The sequence below is a fragment of the Rhinolophus ferrumequinum genome, chromosome 14, assembly GCF_004115265.2.
Source record: "Rhinolophus ferrumequinum isolate MPI-CBG mRhiFer1 chromosome 14, mRhiFer1_v1.p, whole genome shotgun sequence".
NCBI lineage: Eukaryota > Metazoa > Chordata > Mammalia > Chiroptera > Rhinolophidae > Rhinolophus > Rhinolophus ferrumequinum.
The window spans coordinates 68522538-68540569 of record NC_046297.1 but is presented as its reverse complement, the minus strand read 5'-3'; the positions used below and the strand labels follow the sequence as shown (position 1 = coordinate 68540569).

General features: G+C 40.1%; 1 protein-coding gene and 1 non-coding gene across 6 annotated transcripts in view; one reads left to right on the top strand and one right to left on the bottom strand.

Moving 5' to 3' along the window:
• KHDRBS3 (KH RNA binding domain containing, signal transduction associated 3) overlaps positions 1–18032 on the bottom strand; it is a 155545-nt gene that overhangs the window by 64773 nt on the left and 72740 nt on the right. For all 5 annotated transcript variants that reach the window (XR_004425026.1, XM_033126921.1, XM_033126924.1 and 2 more), the window contains 2 exons: positions 14867–15006; positions 3295–3490 (listed from right to left, as the gene is read on the bottom strand). Coding sequence is in view for 4 of the 5 variants with exons in the window: in XM_033126921.1 (XP_032982812.1) it covers positions 3295–3490; positions 14867–15006 (336 nt within the window). In the remaining variant the exon portion in view is untranslated. The remainder of the gene's footprint in view (positions 1–3294; positions 3491–14866; positions 15007–18032) is intronic.
• Positions 5797–5900, top strand: LOC117034232 (U6 spliceosomal RNA). The gene has a single exon (XR_004425044.1). It is a non-coding gene; the product is annotated as a U6 spliceosomal RNA (small nuclear RNA).

Here is an 18032-nt window from a genome sequence, read left to right as displayed (position 1 = left end):
TCACGATGCCAGTGGCTAGAGATGAATGAGGAGACATAGTGCTTTTCCCTAGAAGTTTCTAATCTAAGAACCAGATATATACTAATGCAATCATAACTAATGATTGCACTACACAGATACATGCTAATAATTAAGTTATACATTAATGTTACGTGAGAGCATTCATTCATTCACTCAGCAAATATTTACCAAAGACCTACTATGTACCACACAGTATGCTAGGTGCTAATCTAAAGGCAAACGGGGAGAGGTTGTCCCTACTCTCATAGAGTTTAGAACCTAATTTATGATTATTCCAGTTCAATGGAATAATTATTTTAGTATATTTTAAGAAGACCAACATCAGCTTTCCCGCCTGTCACATGAATGGACACCCATTTTTTGAGTTTCGGATCCTAGGCTTTCTAAGTTAGATATCTTATAGAGCAACCACCTGACCAAAAATCCTAGAAACAAGCAAGCAAATACATCCTTTTTTAAAAGTTTGGGTTTTCCCCTTCCTAGGCAGAGTAATCTTCAGGATTCCAAACAGTTAGGACCAATGGCCAGTGACTGGGGATATGCCAGAGACTGCAGAGCTGTGTTAGAGGGGCTAGAAGTAGGAAATTCAATTCAAGTTGGGTGAGTGGAGACAGGTGAGGTCAAAAGCGCCTACCTGAGAGGCAGAGCTACTGAGGGTGAACAGCGGAGGACGGTGAGGGGGCTTGTCTCCTCCTCCTGCCAGCTGCCATCCCATCAAGGTTTGTTAGGCCGTGTTGAACTACTGAGGCTTTCCCTGTAACTGTGTAGAGGGCTGACAAAATGCTCGGCCAAGCAGGGAATATCCGTTCTTGGCTATTAATTTTAATAAATGTTCCCAGACATATCATACACAAAATTAAGAGGGAAAATTACAGCACCTGTGATCTCAACTCTTCATGACAGTACTTCAGCTTGGGTAAGGGGACGATGTATCCACGACAGCATTGTGACTGTCCCACCTAAAGCATACTCAGAAAGCAAATGATCATTTTGTGTGTGCGAGCGTTGTTGTCCTAGTTGATGAAACTGCCACACTGCTGCCAAATTAAAATGAAGATGGCAAAAGCGGCCATCTGTGTTTGAAGGCAACGCTGATGAGGCAGGAGTGCTGACCTGTGTTGGAACTGCGGCCACAGTGATGAGTAGCACCTGGAAGAGCGCCAGGTGTGAGCGTGGAACTCACATAATGAAGGCTACGTTTCTCCTTCAGAGCTTTCAAACCTGTCGGCTCCAGAAAGGACACAGGCCTTCCCCATGGCCGCCATCCACTACCCATTGCAATGGGCGGGAAAGGGAGTAAATTAACTCAACACAATTCGTGTGAATCAATTGTTTTAATGCCTTTCCCATCGTTTATCAATAAAAATCAGAGCTACAAATAGAAAAACCAAGTGCCTTGAATTTCCTTTACTTCCCGGACTTTAACCTTTCCAGAATTTTTTGTGTTCATCTAACTGCATGCTAGCCTCACTAAAACATACACACTGAGAAAGAGAACATGTGTGTCATGTTCACATGGTGGGAATTCAGTCAGGCTTTGTTGAGTGGAAATTTAAAGGAATGCATGGAAAGAAGGCAATAAAAAGCTCTTTCTGAAACAGGTGGATATGAAGCCACGGAAGTTAAATGACCCGATCAGACCCTATTGAGGCACAGCATGGCCTCGATCCACGCCACCCACACCCCCTTTCTGATAATTATGGCGACATCATCCAGCCATGTCTTCATTAATTAATCCAAACGTAAGAGAATTCCAAGTACGATGGGGTGGAAGTAAACAGACACTGGGCCTGCCTAAAAGGAATCCAGCAACATTTCCTTTGCTTCCCAGTCCTGCTGGTATTAAGAGACTCGGCATTTGTGGAAGAGCTTAAAGCATGACTACTACTGTCCGTTTGGTACCAACATTAATACATGGAAACACCTCCAACTGTAAGGAATGCAAGAGAAGAGCTAGAGGCCACATCCTTCCCCAACTGCATAGCAAAATGATGAAAGTGAGCTATTATGAGATTTGTTAAGTACAGTTCACCGAGCTCCCAGTATGCACTCTCTGCCAAGACTAAAGAGATCAAAACTATCCATCCTCGTCCTTCCAGAGGTCACAGTCTAGGTGGGGGAGAGAGAGGTGCATGACTGTGGCAATCCTCAATAGGTCAGCTATTATCTCCCCTGAATTTCCTAGTCAAAGCTGACCTCGGTTGAGAAGACGCGTAGGAGAGAGTCAGATGAAGAGAGAAGAGCACAGTAGGCAGAGAAAGCAGCATGCCCAAAGGTCTGGAAGCCTGAGAGGACACAGCAGAATCAAGGAATTACAAAGAGCTCAGTTTGTCCAGGACAAAGACTTTGATTTTCCCAGTGGCTGCAGGTGAAGCAGAAGAGGCCATCTGAGGCCCAGGTGATGTCTGAAACCGTCTGGATACTGTGCAGAGAGGTGCTAAGCACCTAGCAAGAGGCCTTCACTGAAGTAACACATGAAAAACTATTGGTGCCTGCATTTTAGCCCTGTCACTGCTTCCCTTTCTTTGATAAAAGTCATGTCCTCTTTCTTCAATACTTTCAATTACCAACACAAAACATCTATCCGATATTAACGTTCTTCCTTTATGGGAAACTAGTAAGAATCCGAGGCGGGTTGTACTCTTATTAAAAAATCCCTTTTCCCTTCAACGCTCCCACCCCCCTCAGTTTTCACTGTTATATTTCCTTTCTCTTACGTTAAGTAAGTCTATGAGCCATATCAAAGAATTATTGAATGGTAAAATGAAAAGCTGATTTGCATTCATTTTAAAAATTGTGAACTTTTTGTTTTCTTCACTGAAAAGATTTTTCCACTAAGACTCCATATTCAGCAGCAGAGCTTGAGAGGAAAAAACACTTCAGGGTAAAAATAGCTTGGTATAGGTAGGCAATTATTTTTTAAATGATTGAATTACTAACAGGCAATCTGGAGGGAGTATGAAAGAACGTTACATTAAAATCCTATAAGGGCGGGATAACATGTCTCCTTGATCCTAATCTTGAACCTTCCCACCGTCCAAATTCATCTTTCATATCTTAGATTTAAGCTATTTGATGGAAGAGGCTGTTTCTTTTTCATTTTTTTGTACTTCTAGTGCCAGGTACTTATTTAGTACTCAATAAAGGCTGCTGAACTAAGGTGGATTCAGGAACTAAGCAAGGTAAGAGGGGATACTTGGTTACAACACCCAGGGGTATATCTGGATTGGGTCAATCAGATCACCAAAGTCGATGCCTGGGACCTTCACTTACATAATCTCCATAGGCCTCTGGTGTTGGGGGTGGCGGCGGAGGTCTGTATCCAGTTGGGGGGACTCCTCTTGCTCTGGGAGTAAGAAGTCCTCTTCCCCGACTCACTGGCCCTCGGGTGGAAAGCACGCCCCTGGATGTTGGCGTCCCTCTTGGTACCCCAACTCCAATTGGCCGGGCTGTGACTCCTCCCCTTCCCCTGCAAGCAAGAGGGTCAAATTAGCGATATTCATCATCTTTTCTAACACTCCATTGTTCACATACATTTATACCTCAGAAAAATAAATGTTCCATATTTCTGTAAAAAAAAATAATAATAATAAGGAACCCATACACAAAGTAAAAACTAAAGCAAAAGAAAAAATAGGTATCCACCAAAAAAAAAAAAAAGTGAAGTCATTTAGGCAGCTAGTCCAGCAACGATAAGTATGGTCACATCAGAGAAGCCCCAAGACGAGTTCCTGGCTAGGACATGGAGTAGGAAGCTGGGAAGGTGCCAGGCCGGGTCACATCCAACTTTCACTCCGACACAGTGAAGTGGGCCTTATTTTGCTCGTCTATGAACAAGGAAACTGAGGAACAAGAGCGACCTTAAAACTGTCTGAGAACACATAGCTGGCACAGCCAGGAGCCAAAGTACACGCCACCACTCCGTGAGAGAATCAAATACATTTTACAGGACAGATCTATGATCCAGTAATGGAAAACACCATTCTTAATTTAAACAAACAAAATGTTTTCTATCCATGTATTTCTAACATAAAACAGACTCCAAGACAGAGAGGAAGGAAGCAGGCAGCTCTATCAAGAATGGCTCAAGTTAAGAAACAAGCTGGAGAAAATGTGTAAGTCCTATGAAAAAATGAGGGCAGAAAATGCAGCTATACCAGAGAACAAAGGCTCAGCCTGATCCATCTCCCATGGACAATGTCCTCTAAATAAGGTCAGCTGCAGCAGATAACATGCTGCCTACATATCAGTTATCTCCCTCTTCTTTAGTTTAATCAGGACAGCAGATACACAGCAAAAAAAGTCGATTTCCAAAAACAAGAGAAAATTAACAAACTAAAAGCTGGTTCTCTGAAAATAGCAATAAAATTGATAAACCTTTAGGCAGGCTAAAAAAGAAAAGAAAAATCAAATGAAAGAGGGGTCATCACTACTGATCTCAAGGACATTAAAGGATAATGAAGGAAGATGACGAACAACTCTAGACTCACAAACCTGTTAACTTAGATGAACTGGACTAAGCCTTTGAAATACAGAAATGACCAAATCTCACACAAGGAGAATTAAGCTATCTGAATAAATATGTTTATAAAAGAAATGTAGTCAATAATTAATAATCTTCCAAAAAAGAAAGCACTGGGCCCAAATGGTTTCACTGGTGAATTCTGTTGAATGTTACAGGAAGAAGTGATATCCGGTCTCCACAATTTCTTCTAGACAATACAATCAGAGAGATCACTTCCTAACTCATTCTGTGAGGCTGGTCATTGGAAGAGCCTCCTGAAAATTATTTCTACATTACTAGTCCCAGACTGGGACTCACCTGGGCCAGCGGGGAGGACAGATGTGATGGCCTTGGCTTGGCCTTGACCCCTGATGGACACCTGTTGTAGGAGATGCCTCCCAAGATCTTTTTTTCCCTAAGTCTCCCTCTGGGAGTCACAGCTTGCCGAGGGATTGAGCGGCACAGGGCAGCCTGTGGAGGGCGCCATGGAGTTGGCATAGCTGCCCTCTGGCCTCCACAGGATGAGACCTGTGGTCCAAGGGCCACCAAGAACAAGGACCCCTAATAACCACGGTAGATGACGACATTATTAAATTTTTAAAAAGAACTATTAATCAACATCTCTCATAAACACAGATGCAAGAACTCTTCAAAAATAGTAGCACATTGAATCCATCCATGTTTAAACAAGTACATGCCATGACCAAACGGGGCTTACTTCAGATTTCAACATTAGAAAATCAACGTAATCCACCACATCAACAAGGCGTAAGAAGAAAAATAATGTGATCATACAATGGAGAAAAAGCATTTGACAAATTCAAAACCATTCCTGATAACTCTCAGCAAACTAGAAATAGAGGGAAATTTCACCAAGTTGAAAAAGAACACCTACAAAAATAAGAACACCGACAGCTAATATCCTGAATGGTGAGAAACCGAATGTTTTCCCCTTAAGACTGAATGAAGATGAGGCAAGGCTGACTACTCTAACTACTTCTATTCAAATTGTACTGGATGTTCCACCGAATTCAGTAAGACAAGAAAAGGAAATAAAACTTAAAAGATCGTGGAGGAAGAAAAATTTTGTTTGCAGGTGACATCATTTCTACGTAAAACTTCCCAAAGAATCAACCATAACAAAACAACGAACAAAACATTCCTAGAATAAGCACAGAAAGCAAGGTCTTGGAATACAAAGTTAATAAGTCAACTGCTTTCCTATATAATAGCAATGAACAATTGGAATTTGAAATTAAAACACGGTAACACTACTCACTTTGGCAGCACATATACTAAAATTAGAGTGATACACAGATTAGCATGGTCCCTGCTCCAGGATGACATGCAAATTTGTGAAGTGTTTCATACGTTCCTGTGCATGTGTGGGGGCACGGGGTTCATGGGAAATCTCTGTACCTTCCTCTCAATTTTGGTGTGAACCTAAAATTTCTCTAAAAAAAATTAAGTCTTTTCAAAGAATACGCACAACAACTTTTACTGAAACAACTAAAGAAATGTTTTGGTACAAATCTAAGAAAATATGTACAGAAACTCTATGTAAAAAAAAGTACAAAACTGATTAAACAAATCAAAGGAGAAATATTCCATGCTCATGATTTTAAGTGTCAATATTGTTAAGTTGCCAATTCTACCAAACTTGATGTATAGACTCAATGCAACCCAAATCAAAATCGTAGCAAGCCATTTTATAGATGGACAAACATAGTCTAAAAAATACATAAAAAGGTAAAAGACCCAGAAGAGACAATACAATAGTGAAGAAGAAAAATGTTGGAGAACTCAGAATATCTGATTTCAAGACTTACTTTAAAGCTACAGTAATCAAGACAGTGAGTACTAGTGAAAGACTGGACACACAAATCAATGGAACAAAATAGAGAGCCCAGAAATTGATCCACAGAAATATAGTCAAGTGATCTCTGACAAAGGAGCAAAGACAATTCAATGGAGAAATGATAGTCTTTTCAACAGACGGAGCTGGAATAAATGATATCCGTATGCAAAAAAAAAAAAAAAAAAAAAAGGAAGAAAGATATGAAGAACCTAGATATAGAACTCACATCTTTCACAAAAGTTAACTCAAAAGTGGATTTTAGACCTAAATGTAAAATGTAAAACTTACAGAAGAAAATATAAGAGAAATCTACGTGACCTTGAAAAGTTGGATTTTATTAAAACTAAAGACTTCTACACTGAGAAGAACACTGTTAAGAGACGCAAGAGATAAAGAGACATGCCACAAAAAAGGAGAACGTTTGCAAAACACGTTGTGATAAAATGGCTTCTATCCAAAATATACAAAGAACTTTTAAAACTCAATAATAACACAAACCTAATTAAAAACGGGCAACAGATTTGAACAGACAGCGCACCAACGAAGACACACAGGTGACAAATAATCAAATGAGAAGATGCTCAACATCATTTGTCACTAGGGAAATGCAAATTAAAACATACTTATTAGAATGACTAAAATCAAAACTAACAAAATATACCAATCAATAGAAGAAATAGGTGGAGAAATAGGTATTCTCATTCATTGCCAGTAGACATGCAAAATTGCACAGCCACTTCTGAAACTGTTTGGCAGTTTCTTACAGAGCTGAACATGGTTTTACCATAAAATCCAGCAACTGTATTCCTAGGTAGTTAACCAATGACTTCAAAACTTACTTCCACTCAAAAACCTGCACATAAATGTTTACAGCAGCTTTAATAGCAGCTAAAGTAATCCTTCCATAGGTGAATGGACAAGCAAGCTGAGGGACATCCATACAATGGAATATTACTCAGCAATGAAAAGAAATGGGTTAACAATCCACGAAACAATGTGGATCAGTCTAAACGCATGCTTCTAAGGGAAAGAAGCTGGTCTGAAAAGGCTACAAACTGTGGAACCCCAATTACATGACATATAAGACAAGAAAAAAAACGACAGAGATGTGTTAAAAAAAACAAAAACCTGTGATTGACAAAAGTTCAGGGGAGAAGGGAAAGTTGAATAGATGAAGCAGTAGGAATATTTTAGGGTGACAAAATTGAAATGGTGGCTACATTACACATAGCATTTGTCAAAACCCACAGAATTTTTAAAACACAAAGAGTGAACTTGAATGTATGCAAACTAAAAAAATATACATTGTTTAGGAAATTGAGGTCTCCTAGGATGAAATGCTAAATGTGACAAAACATTTCAACTACGTTAAAAAATGTATAAAACAACTTTACTGAAGGAGTTGGGAGGAAAAGTAAGTAAATTTAGGGATGAGTGAAGTTTGTAAGACTAAAGGCCAACACACCCGTACGTAAGCATTGTTCTAGTTGATACTGTTATTTCCCATAGAGAGGGGTGAGGGTGCAAGCGAACGATTCTGACAGCACTACACGTGTATGCTGCGACTGAATCACCAATGGATGGCGGTTGGTGGGAGCCACACCTCTCATGCTGGAGCGAAGGTCATTGATAAGCAAGGGGAAGAGGCCAGAATAATCAATATGGTGATGGATGGAACTAGAGACATCAATACAAACTCATGATTAGTTTACTATAGTTGCAGATGGTTAAACATAGAAATATGCATAGACATGTCATTATACATGGGTTAGTGTACACTCATATCCATATATGTCTTTGCTCTGTTAAAGGAGGGGGCCTCGAAGCCAGAACACGCCAGGAGTAACAAGCAGAACTAGGACCCAGTTCTCGGTTTCTAACATTGTTCCCCAACAGGAGGAACCAGGGTTCCTTGGAGAAATGGCTGATTCTAGGAATAGAGTAGAAAACATACAAGATAGTACTGGAGCAACTTGTAGTGCCAGAAAATAGGAAAGTACTTAAAAACTTAAAAACAAATTATGGGGGCATGTGAATCGAGCAAAGTGGCCACAGAAAGAACTCCCAATGGCCAAAGCTGAAACACTCTGAACAATTCATATCGGATTTTAACCCAATGCAGAAAATACATATCCATGAGCCCATCCTGATACATATAAATGAGCGAATTAATAAATGAGAGAGAAGAGAAAAATCTTCCAAAGAGTGTATGTAGACATTCCATCCTGGGTGGGGAAGTAACTTTACAGCGGTGAAACCTGACAAATACTGACCCCAGTCAGGCTACCAAGGTAATAGCAACAGTGATGAGTCATGTGGCTAATGTGATGTCGATATCATGTGATGAAAATGACATTTTGAGTTCCTCAAGCACATAACCTCAGGCTAATCATGACAAAAATATTGGAGAAATCCCAAATGACGGACATCTTATAAAAAAAACTGACTAGCACTTCTCAAAACTGTCAAGATCATCAAAAAGAAGCAAAATCTAATAAGACTTTCACCCTTAGATAACTTGTTTTATTCCTTTTAGGAGAATTACAAATCAAGATTTTTGTGTTTTGTTTTTTTTCATGCAAGCCCATAAAAATTGGTACAAAAAACATGGTGGTCAAAACCAAGAACACAGGGTCAGATCTGAATTCAACTCCTGGCTGTGCCTACAGCTTAACTTCTGCCTTCCTCCCAACAGTCAAACTAATCAAAAGTCTGAACTTTCCAAGCCAGTCTTCTCAGTTGTGAAATGGGATATAGAACCCACTTCTTAGTGTTATTGTGAAGGAAAAAAAAATGACATAGGCTATATCAAGTGTTTCTCACATTTCCTACTCTATGCAAATCAACAATTTATACAAATTCCCATCACTCTGAACTGTACTGTCTTATTCATCCTTTTAACCTCCAGTATGTATCTAGAAAAATCTTCAATGTGATTAGAGGAATAAAGTAGTTTCCACTGATAGTGCATCTAACTCATTTGTGACATTTCAGTTCATCTATATATATTCAAACTCATTAAGGCCCCTGCTTCCTTATCTATATCCCACCGGGGCCATCCAAGGTGCTACATGGGCCACAAAATAGTCAATAGGTCCTTTGAATATATAAACTTACGTGTTTCATCAAATTGAAAAACATACATTTATATATTCAAGAAGCTCACAGTTCTTTCCATCATCCTCCACATTGTTAGATTATGTGATCAAAGGAATCATACTAAGGTATCTGCTGTAGAATTTTAGACAAGTCGTATAGATAGCTCCTGACACTTACCTATAAAAGCTCCTTTGACGATTCATTTTTAAGTGTTTGAAATTCCACGGGAATGGTGTTGATCAGGCGTGTTAGTGTGGCTGTAAAACGGGGCTAATGAAATCTAGCTCTTGCAAAATAGCTGTGAGGTTTGCACACAGGATATAAACACACCTAAGCTAGAACAGGCACTAGGTATGTGGTAATTATTATGTAGACTTCTTCGATGCTGCCCTGATACCTTCCTTTCGGCTGCTTGCTGAAGAATGAGGACAGACAGCAGACAGAAGGTACAGCTCACATCAGTCCTCACGTTATACATGTAGCAACAGCACATTTATGTGTATTTTATACATTTAGCACCAGTAACGCAGTCGCGTAGAGTAAGAGTGCACGTATACTGGGATCGATGGGAGGTCTGCGTCTGAAGCAATAACGGCCTGAGGGGTCATTTATTTTCCCTAGAGAATCCCTAATGCATCTGACAACTTTTCTTCATCTCTGTGTTTTTCAGAGAGTGGAGCTTCATCATTTTGAGACTTTTTTCTTGCCAGAGGCTGACAGGTGAATGAGAGTCTCAACAAAAGGAAAAGGCAAACCCAGCCCAAAGTTATAATCCCTCAGAACACACGTAAGAAACTGTCAGAGTGGATGAAGACCGAAACTTCGGAACAGATGTCTCTGGCAGCTCCTGCTCCCAGCACCTGTAGGGACCATGTGAAATGTGGTTCTAGGGCAGTGCTTCTCACACTTCCCTATGTATCCTCACCATTTGGGGACCTTGTAAGGGGCCGAGTCTGAGTCAGAGGTGTTTGTGTGTAGCGGGAGACTGAGATTCTGCATTTCCAACAAGCTCTCAAGTGCTGTTGTTGGTGGTTTAGACCCAGAGGTTACAGACTTGCTATGCAACCTGTTGCTTATCTCTTTTCTTTATTCTGGGAACCATCCAATATTCAGTGTAATTTTTTAAAAATTAGTGAGCAACTGTTTACACTACACAGAGTATAAAATAGAACCAAGGCAATTTGTTTTCTCTCTAACAACTTACAAAGTAGTGAGTAGTGAAACCGTTGACACTATAAGACAGTGTGCGAGAAAGTACAATCTCTTATAAAGCACAAGAGACTCCTCTTTTCATCCAGTGAACTTTTATTCGTCATGGACTTATGGTTCTAGCTGATAGCATACTTTTTACTTTTTTTTAAACTCAAAAACAAAAATAGCAAAATCTTTATCATTCTAACTATCAGCCCTATTTCTTCCTTTAGGGACTGTGAAGCACAAGTCTTCCTCTCTGACAACAATGAAACTGATAACAAAGGAGTTTAAGAGAGATGTGTGATTGGCATAAGGTCCTATATATATCAAGAGACTGATCCAATACCTGCACTATAAGAATTCAACTTTGAGTGTAGGATCACTTTGAGTGATCTGTAAATGAATCACGACACTGTTTGGACTTGAAATGGGACATTAAAAAAATTAAGTAGAGTTTGGATGAGTTCAATTTTCTACCTCTGTGTAATAGATGAGGAAACTGTGGCTTAGGAGGGAAGTTCCCTGAGGCCATACAGTCAGAGCCAGGCTGACTCTTGACCCTCTGATGTTGCCACGGTGTCACACCCTAATTTCAAGCCATAAACAGTCCCCACCCTTTCTGCGGTTGAGCCTCTCTACCTGTGATGACCTCCCTCTGGCATCATTTCTCACCTTCATCCTAAGCCCGTTCATACCCACGGACCGCACTCACATCTATTTGCACCCTTGTTTCTATTTCCGTTTCCCTTTAGGAAATAGGGGACCTTCTCATACCCCAGGTCCCCTATTTAAACCATTCAGTCATAATTACTGATTTCTCTGAATTTCCCTCTAAAACTCCTTGACATCAGGATGATCAATGACTTACGCATCTCTGCAACTTCAATTCCTGTCACAGAATGAGCTCAAGGAAAATGTGCGATATTAAATGACTTAACATCAGAATTAGGCTGATGGATTTTCAAGAGGAAACAAAACATTCAAACTTCTGAAATCCCAGGGTGTGGTGGGGAGAGATTCCCACTGCATCTGTCTCAGCTTCTTGGTGGGTCTTGTCTAATACTAGACGAGGAAGAAATCGGCTGGCATGCCGGGTGTCAAAAACTTTCCCCTAGCTGGCACTGCAGTCTACAGAAGGGCCTGGTACATGTGTCCAGCTTTATGCTGCACTTGACATTGTACATCTAAGTGCTTCTCTTATTTGTCCATCTCTGGCTGGCATTTAAATTACAAGTTCCGGTCAGAAGCTCTCACACCATCTGCAACATTATTTGCCTCGGTTGTTGTCTTCCTAAAGCCTATTAAGGTGCTTTTAAAACAAACCACATATTTTTCTCCTTTTGTCTCCCCTTAACCGACTCCAATGTGGCCGCTCGCTAATACACCATCCATGAGCACTGGGTAAAGAGTAACTGGATGCTGAATGCTGAGGACTGGGGACCTCAAGGCAAGAAAAGCAGAGAAGCTCATTTCCCAGGGAAGCCCTCCAGTATTCTGCCCGCGGCATGGGGCGTACGTGCCAGGTATCAGCACCTAGGTTTTCAGGAAAGGCACGTGCTGCTGACACAGAATGAGAAAGAAGCACAGGAGGCCGACGGTTCTGATGGTTTAGGAGGTAGAACGTCCTGAGAAGGTGAGTCTGGGAGGGAGTCACACAATTTAAATAGCATCCCAATAAAATGCTTTTTAATTGGAAATTTGTCTAGTAGGAGAAGAAATATGTTATCGTTCTCCTATATCCACCTTCACCTTAATAAAGAAAAAAAAGATCTTTCAATATAGCTGGGTGAAACACCGAGGGTGCCAAATATATATATATATATATATGCACATTTTAAGAGACTTAACACTTCGGTCAACGTTGCTCAAGCAGTAGTTCGCCATCATAAGAAGTGTCTGGACACTGATGGAAACCACTTTGAGCACCTCTTGTCATTGCAAAAGTCAAACGTGACTTAATATTCATCTTTTGTTATCGGTGTATATTGAGTATGGCAATTTTAATAGTTTTCCTTTCTTAAAATGTGTACACAGTTTTTTGGCACCCTCTGTATTTATGGCCCATATACTAACTATTCAGTTTTCCTGATAACATTTCTCATAACTTCACACACTCTGAAGGAAAATATTTCAGTCCCAGAAACAACCGCTGGCATCTATGCTATCATTCATAATGCATTTCAAAGAGAGTAAGTACCACGTGCAAATCAATGTGGAGGAGGAAAGGAGGGTGCCAGGGTCCCATGTTCTCCCATGTAGTGCCCAACAGGCAAAGTTAACTGTGGCTTCTCATTGTCTCTCACAGCACAAGCTGAAATACCAGTTTCACAAAGATGTGACATCATGAAACTCAGCAGGGCACAATCTAATGTTGAAACTATAAATGACTACCTCCCACTGACAGTTCCTGCAAGTCCCATGAAATGTGAACCTGTCTCAGGGCAACCCTGTGAGTTTGCTGCAGCACCCCAGCACCTTGGCACAGTGTGGGAAGTGCGATCATAAGATCCAACATGTGGGATAGTCCAAGAAAGAGAAGCGAGAAAGGGCAGGCAAACTATGTAAAGAAACAGTAGCTAAAAATGCCCCCAGTTGGATGAAAGCTGATAAAAGGCCTTGAGTGAGTGGGCCGGCCTAACGTCCTAAGCTAAAACAAAACCACCACATTCAGCACCCAATTCTGGTGAAGACGCATTTATTTACTACTTCGAAAGGCAGATTTTATCTGCTATGTTCACTTTTCTTCCTGCTGCTTCTGGTGTCAAACTCAGGGACAGAGGATGACCCGCTATGTGGGAGAAAGGGCCAGAGAAAGGCCAGGGGACAAATGACACAGAACGAGCCAGCTGTTTTGAAAGGAGCACCCTTGAGGGTTCAAAACTGTCTGGCCCAGATCAGAGCAGCAGGTAAAGCATGGGGGGAAGACCTACTGAGAGAAACAAAACAAAACAAAACGTGAGTTTCCTGGAGTGGCCTCAAGTCCACATCTGTTGCTTCCCTAATTCCCTGTCTGCTGGGGCCTGTGGAAGGAGTTAGGGAGACGACGAGTCACAGCAGTGCTGTCTGGAAGCACTACACAGGGCAGACTGGAAGGATAGAAACGTCCTCGGCTCCTAAATAAAAAATAAAAAAAATAAAAAAATAAACAAACAAACAAACAAAAAAGTCTAAGTTTAGTTCCCTCATTTGACACTGAAAAGATTTTATTGAGGCTGTTATTATGCAGGATTTAGTTTTAGCAGAAAGGTATCCTGAAGGGGTAACAGTGGGGGACATTTGTGAAGATTCCAGGAATAACTTGTTCCTCTGTGAAATTCCAAAGTGGTGACATCCTTGTGACCACAAAGCTAATTCAATCATGTGACAGAAAAGAACTACATTAACAAAAAATACCGTAAATGGTCAACACTGGATCAGAAAGAGCCTCAAGGATCTGCTATTGTACTGCATTCACTCAACAGTTTTTACTGAGTGATTACTGTATGTCAGGTACTGGGGACGCGTACGCGGGCCTTCATGAGTTTACGTTATAATGAGGAGAAAACAGTGAAAAAGTGAACAAATAACAAAGGTAAATTCAGTTTGATGAGTGCTACAAAGTAATGAAGACAGAGTGTTGTGGACCAGTCCTGGACTAGGAGATGTCTGCTTTCAACAGAGCCGTCAGGAAAGGTGCCTGTGTGTCCAGAGAAAGCAGGGCTGAGAGGGTACCACTTAGCTAGATGACTAGAGACCAGGCATTCCCAGGAGAAGGAAGAGTGACACAAAGGATGTGGGAAGAAATGGGCTCTGCCTGTTTAAGGACAGAAAGCCTTTGGACCAGGCTGGCTGGAGTGCTGAAAATGGCAAGGTAGAAAGTCAGAAAGTGGTAGACAGTGCCAGGTGGCGGAAGCGTGTGTCAGGAAGTGTGGGTTTTCTTCTAGCTGCAAAGGAAACTACAAATGATTACCTTACACTGAAGGATTGTAGGCAGGGAGAAGATAAAATCTAATTTAATTTTAAAAGATCATTAAGATTGTAAATAAAAACTGGAAGAGTGGTACGGATTAGATTAGGAAGGATGGAAGAGGTGATTAAAGAAAACCACTAATACACTGATAGAGCTGTCTGACTATAAATGGAGGAAACATTAAAATTGTTGTCACGGTACCCTACTCTAACAACAAAATAAGTCAATTAATCACGCCTACCTGGTTATTGTTTGAGTTGGTACACCTCTTGTACGTAAGGTGGATTTCCCTCGGACAACCGGTACATCTGCATTTTCTGAACCACCATTCAAATATGTTAATTCCTGGAGCTGTGCTTGCCTGATTTCATCATTATAGTCCTACAGAGAAGACGGAAGATGGCGTAATTCATCTCATGTCAAAAATACAAAAGTATTTAGAACAAGAAGCAAACTCTTTTAATAGAAATAAAAAGGGTTATGACAATAGTTTAATTCGTAAAACAAGATTTGAGTTTGTTAAAACAAAAACGTTATCAATAAATTATTGTAAAAAGGAGAAAAAAACACAGTATTTTTTCCCCAAAACTAAAATTTTCTATAATCAGCCATAACTCCTTTCCCCGGGCATGATTTTTCCAAGTGAAACATTTATAATAAAATTAAAATACCATATAACAGAAATATGGGCATTGCTATTTACAACTCAGTTAGTAGTTACTGAATATCTATGATGTGCCACGTAACAGAAAAAAGAGAGGAGCCAGCCATGGTCTCTATAACCAAAGAACTCACGATCTAACAAAGGAAGAAGACACACACACACCACGACAGATTGACTGAAATCAAGAACCATGTGGTCACATTATTTCTGTACATTTCTATTTGGCTAACGACACAAGTAAGGAATTCAACATTTACAAAACTGAATACATCATCTCATCCAAATAGCCAACTGAGAAACTCTGGAAGTTATCTTTGAGTCCTCCCCATTCCTTATACCCCATCTTTCTGCTTGAGTCAAGAAAGATGTGTAATGAATAAATAAAAGTGTGATGCTTTGTGATAAAAGGAAAGTTTAGGTCTAAATGTTCAAAAAGGAAAGTCATCTAACTCAGCTGTGGGGAGTACAAGAAGTGTCTGTACAAGAAGTGTCATCTAAGGATGAGTGAACTAATAACTAGAGGAGGGGCAGCAAAGTATTCCAGACCGCGGGAAAAGCATGTAATAAGACCAAAGAAATGGTGTGCCCGGGGAAAAAGAAAGGAGTGCTACATGGTTGAATTACAAAAACAATTTGAGGTGGGGATTGGGGCTTCAAAGTGGAGGTAAAGCCAAGGTCAAATCATGCAAAGCCTTTAGTCATTTTAAATACAACGTGAAATGTTCAAAATTAAGGGCACTAAAAAGCATTTCATTGTTTTAAAGAGGGGAGTTGCATATTTAGGTTTGTGTTTTGGAAAGATCACTCTAGCATTAGTGTACCTGGATAACAGACTGGAAGCAGAGATCGATAAAGCACCACACCCCAAAACACACACTTCTCAAGTGCACACGGAATATTCTCTAGGCTAGACCACACGCTGGGCCCTAACACAAGCCTCAAAAATGTTTCAAGTACCAAAATCAAACAAAGGACATTCTTTGACCACAATGGAATGAATTAGAAATCCATTAAAGAAGGAAATCAGGGAAGTTCATAAATACGTAGAAATGAAAGCTTTCAGTTTTGTTGATCTTAACTAGCTTTTGATTTCATTGATTCTTCTCTATTTTCTGTTCTCTATTTCACTTATTTCTGGTCTAATGTTTATTATTATTTTTCTTCTTGCTTTGTTTTTTTTCCCTAAAGATGAAAGTTTTGGTTATGCATTTGAAATCCTTTATTTTTTTTTTTAAATATAGGCATTTAAAACTATACATTTTCCTCTAAGCACTGACCAACATGCATCCTGGAAATACTGGTGTGTTGCGTATCCATTTTAATTCATCTCAGGGCATTTTCTGATTTTCCGTGTGGATTTCTATTTTGATCTAATGATTAGTTTGATTATGTTCTTTCATTTCTACATACTTATGAATTTCCCAGATTCTGATTCATATCCTTTTGTTGAAATAAGCCATAATCATAGAGTATAATAGAATTTCTGAGTCCTGTGAGTCCTTTTAGAGAATTGTTAGGCTTGAAGGTGGCTGTGGGAACCCCTAGCCCCAAAATTTATTTGTACACGAAGGCCAGCAATGAGCAGGATTGCTGGGGGCGAGACATTGCTAGAGCGAGGCAAGGGCTCAGGAATGGCTGTGAACACGAACATAACATTAACAGCAGGAGGACAAAGGCTACACGAAGGGGACCAAAAAGTGTACAGGACCCTGAGCAGGATAAGGAAGCAATCGTATTCTGAAAGCCACAGGAAATCAGTGTTGCATTCATTCTGTCAAGCAGCCAAGTCCTAATTCCATGGGATTCACTAACAATAAAGGCATTACTGATTTCAGAAATAGTAATTTTGGCAAAAGAAGGGTGGTTCTGGAATGCATTTCTGTGGGATGAAGAGTAACTGTGAGTAAGTCGCAGACACAGTAAAGGCAGGCAGCTTCTTCCAAAGATGCAGAGAGAAGGGCTGGAGTTTGAGAGAGAAAAGGGTGATTTTATGACAGAAGAAACATAAGCATATCTGCGTTTGAATAAAAGATTTAGGAGAGACATTTTCCCCGAGTTATTTACAATTAAAAATATGAAATAAGTTTAGTAAATTCATTTTAAAAATACACTGTCTCTTCCTTACTTTTCAAAAGCAGAATGCAAAAACATGACTTGAAGCTTGCTAGTAGAGTAAGAAAAATAATAGAAACACCAATCACGAATGACGCTAAAATCCTAATGACCCAACACTCGCAGAGTAGGAGGAAGGAAAGGAAAATGAAGAGAACTTCAAGTCACTAGGATCAGCAGGAAAGGCTCAAGATGAGGAGTCTAGGTTTGACTGTAAATATAGATTCTTTCTCTAACTTATTTAGGGTATTGTGACCTCAGAAGAGTCATCTGAATCTCTCACTCTTTCAGCCTATTACTCCAATGTTCCTTGCAGCATTATTTACGGTGGCCAAGACATGGAAACAACCAAAGTGTCCTTCGATAGATGATTGGATAAAGAAGATGTGGCACATATATACAATGGAATACGAGTCTGCCATAAGAAAAGATGAAATAGTGCCATTTGCAACAACATGGATGAACCTTGAGATTATCATGCTAAGCAAAATAAGTCAGACAGAAAAAGTCGAGGACCATATGTGGGTTTGTGTGGGACATAAAACTGAAAGTGACAAAAGAACAAGACAAACAAATAAAGGAACAACAACTCATAAACACAGACAACAGTTTAGTTGTTAGTAGATGGTAA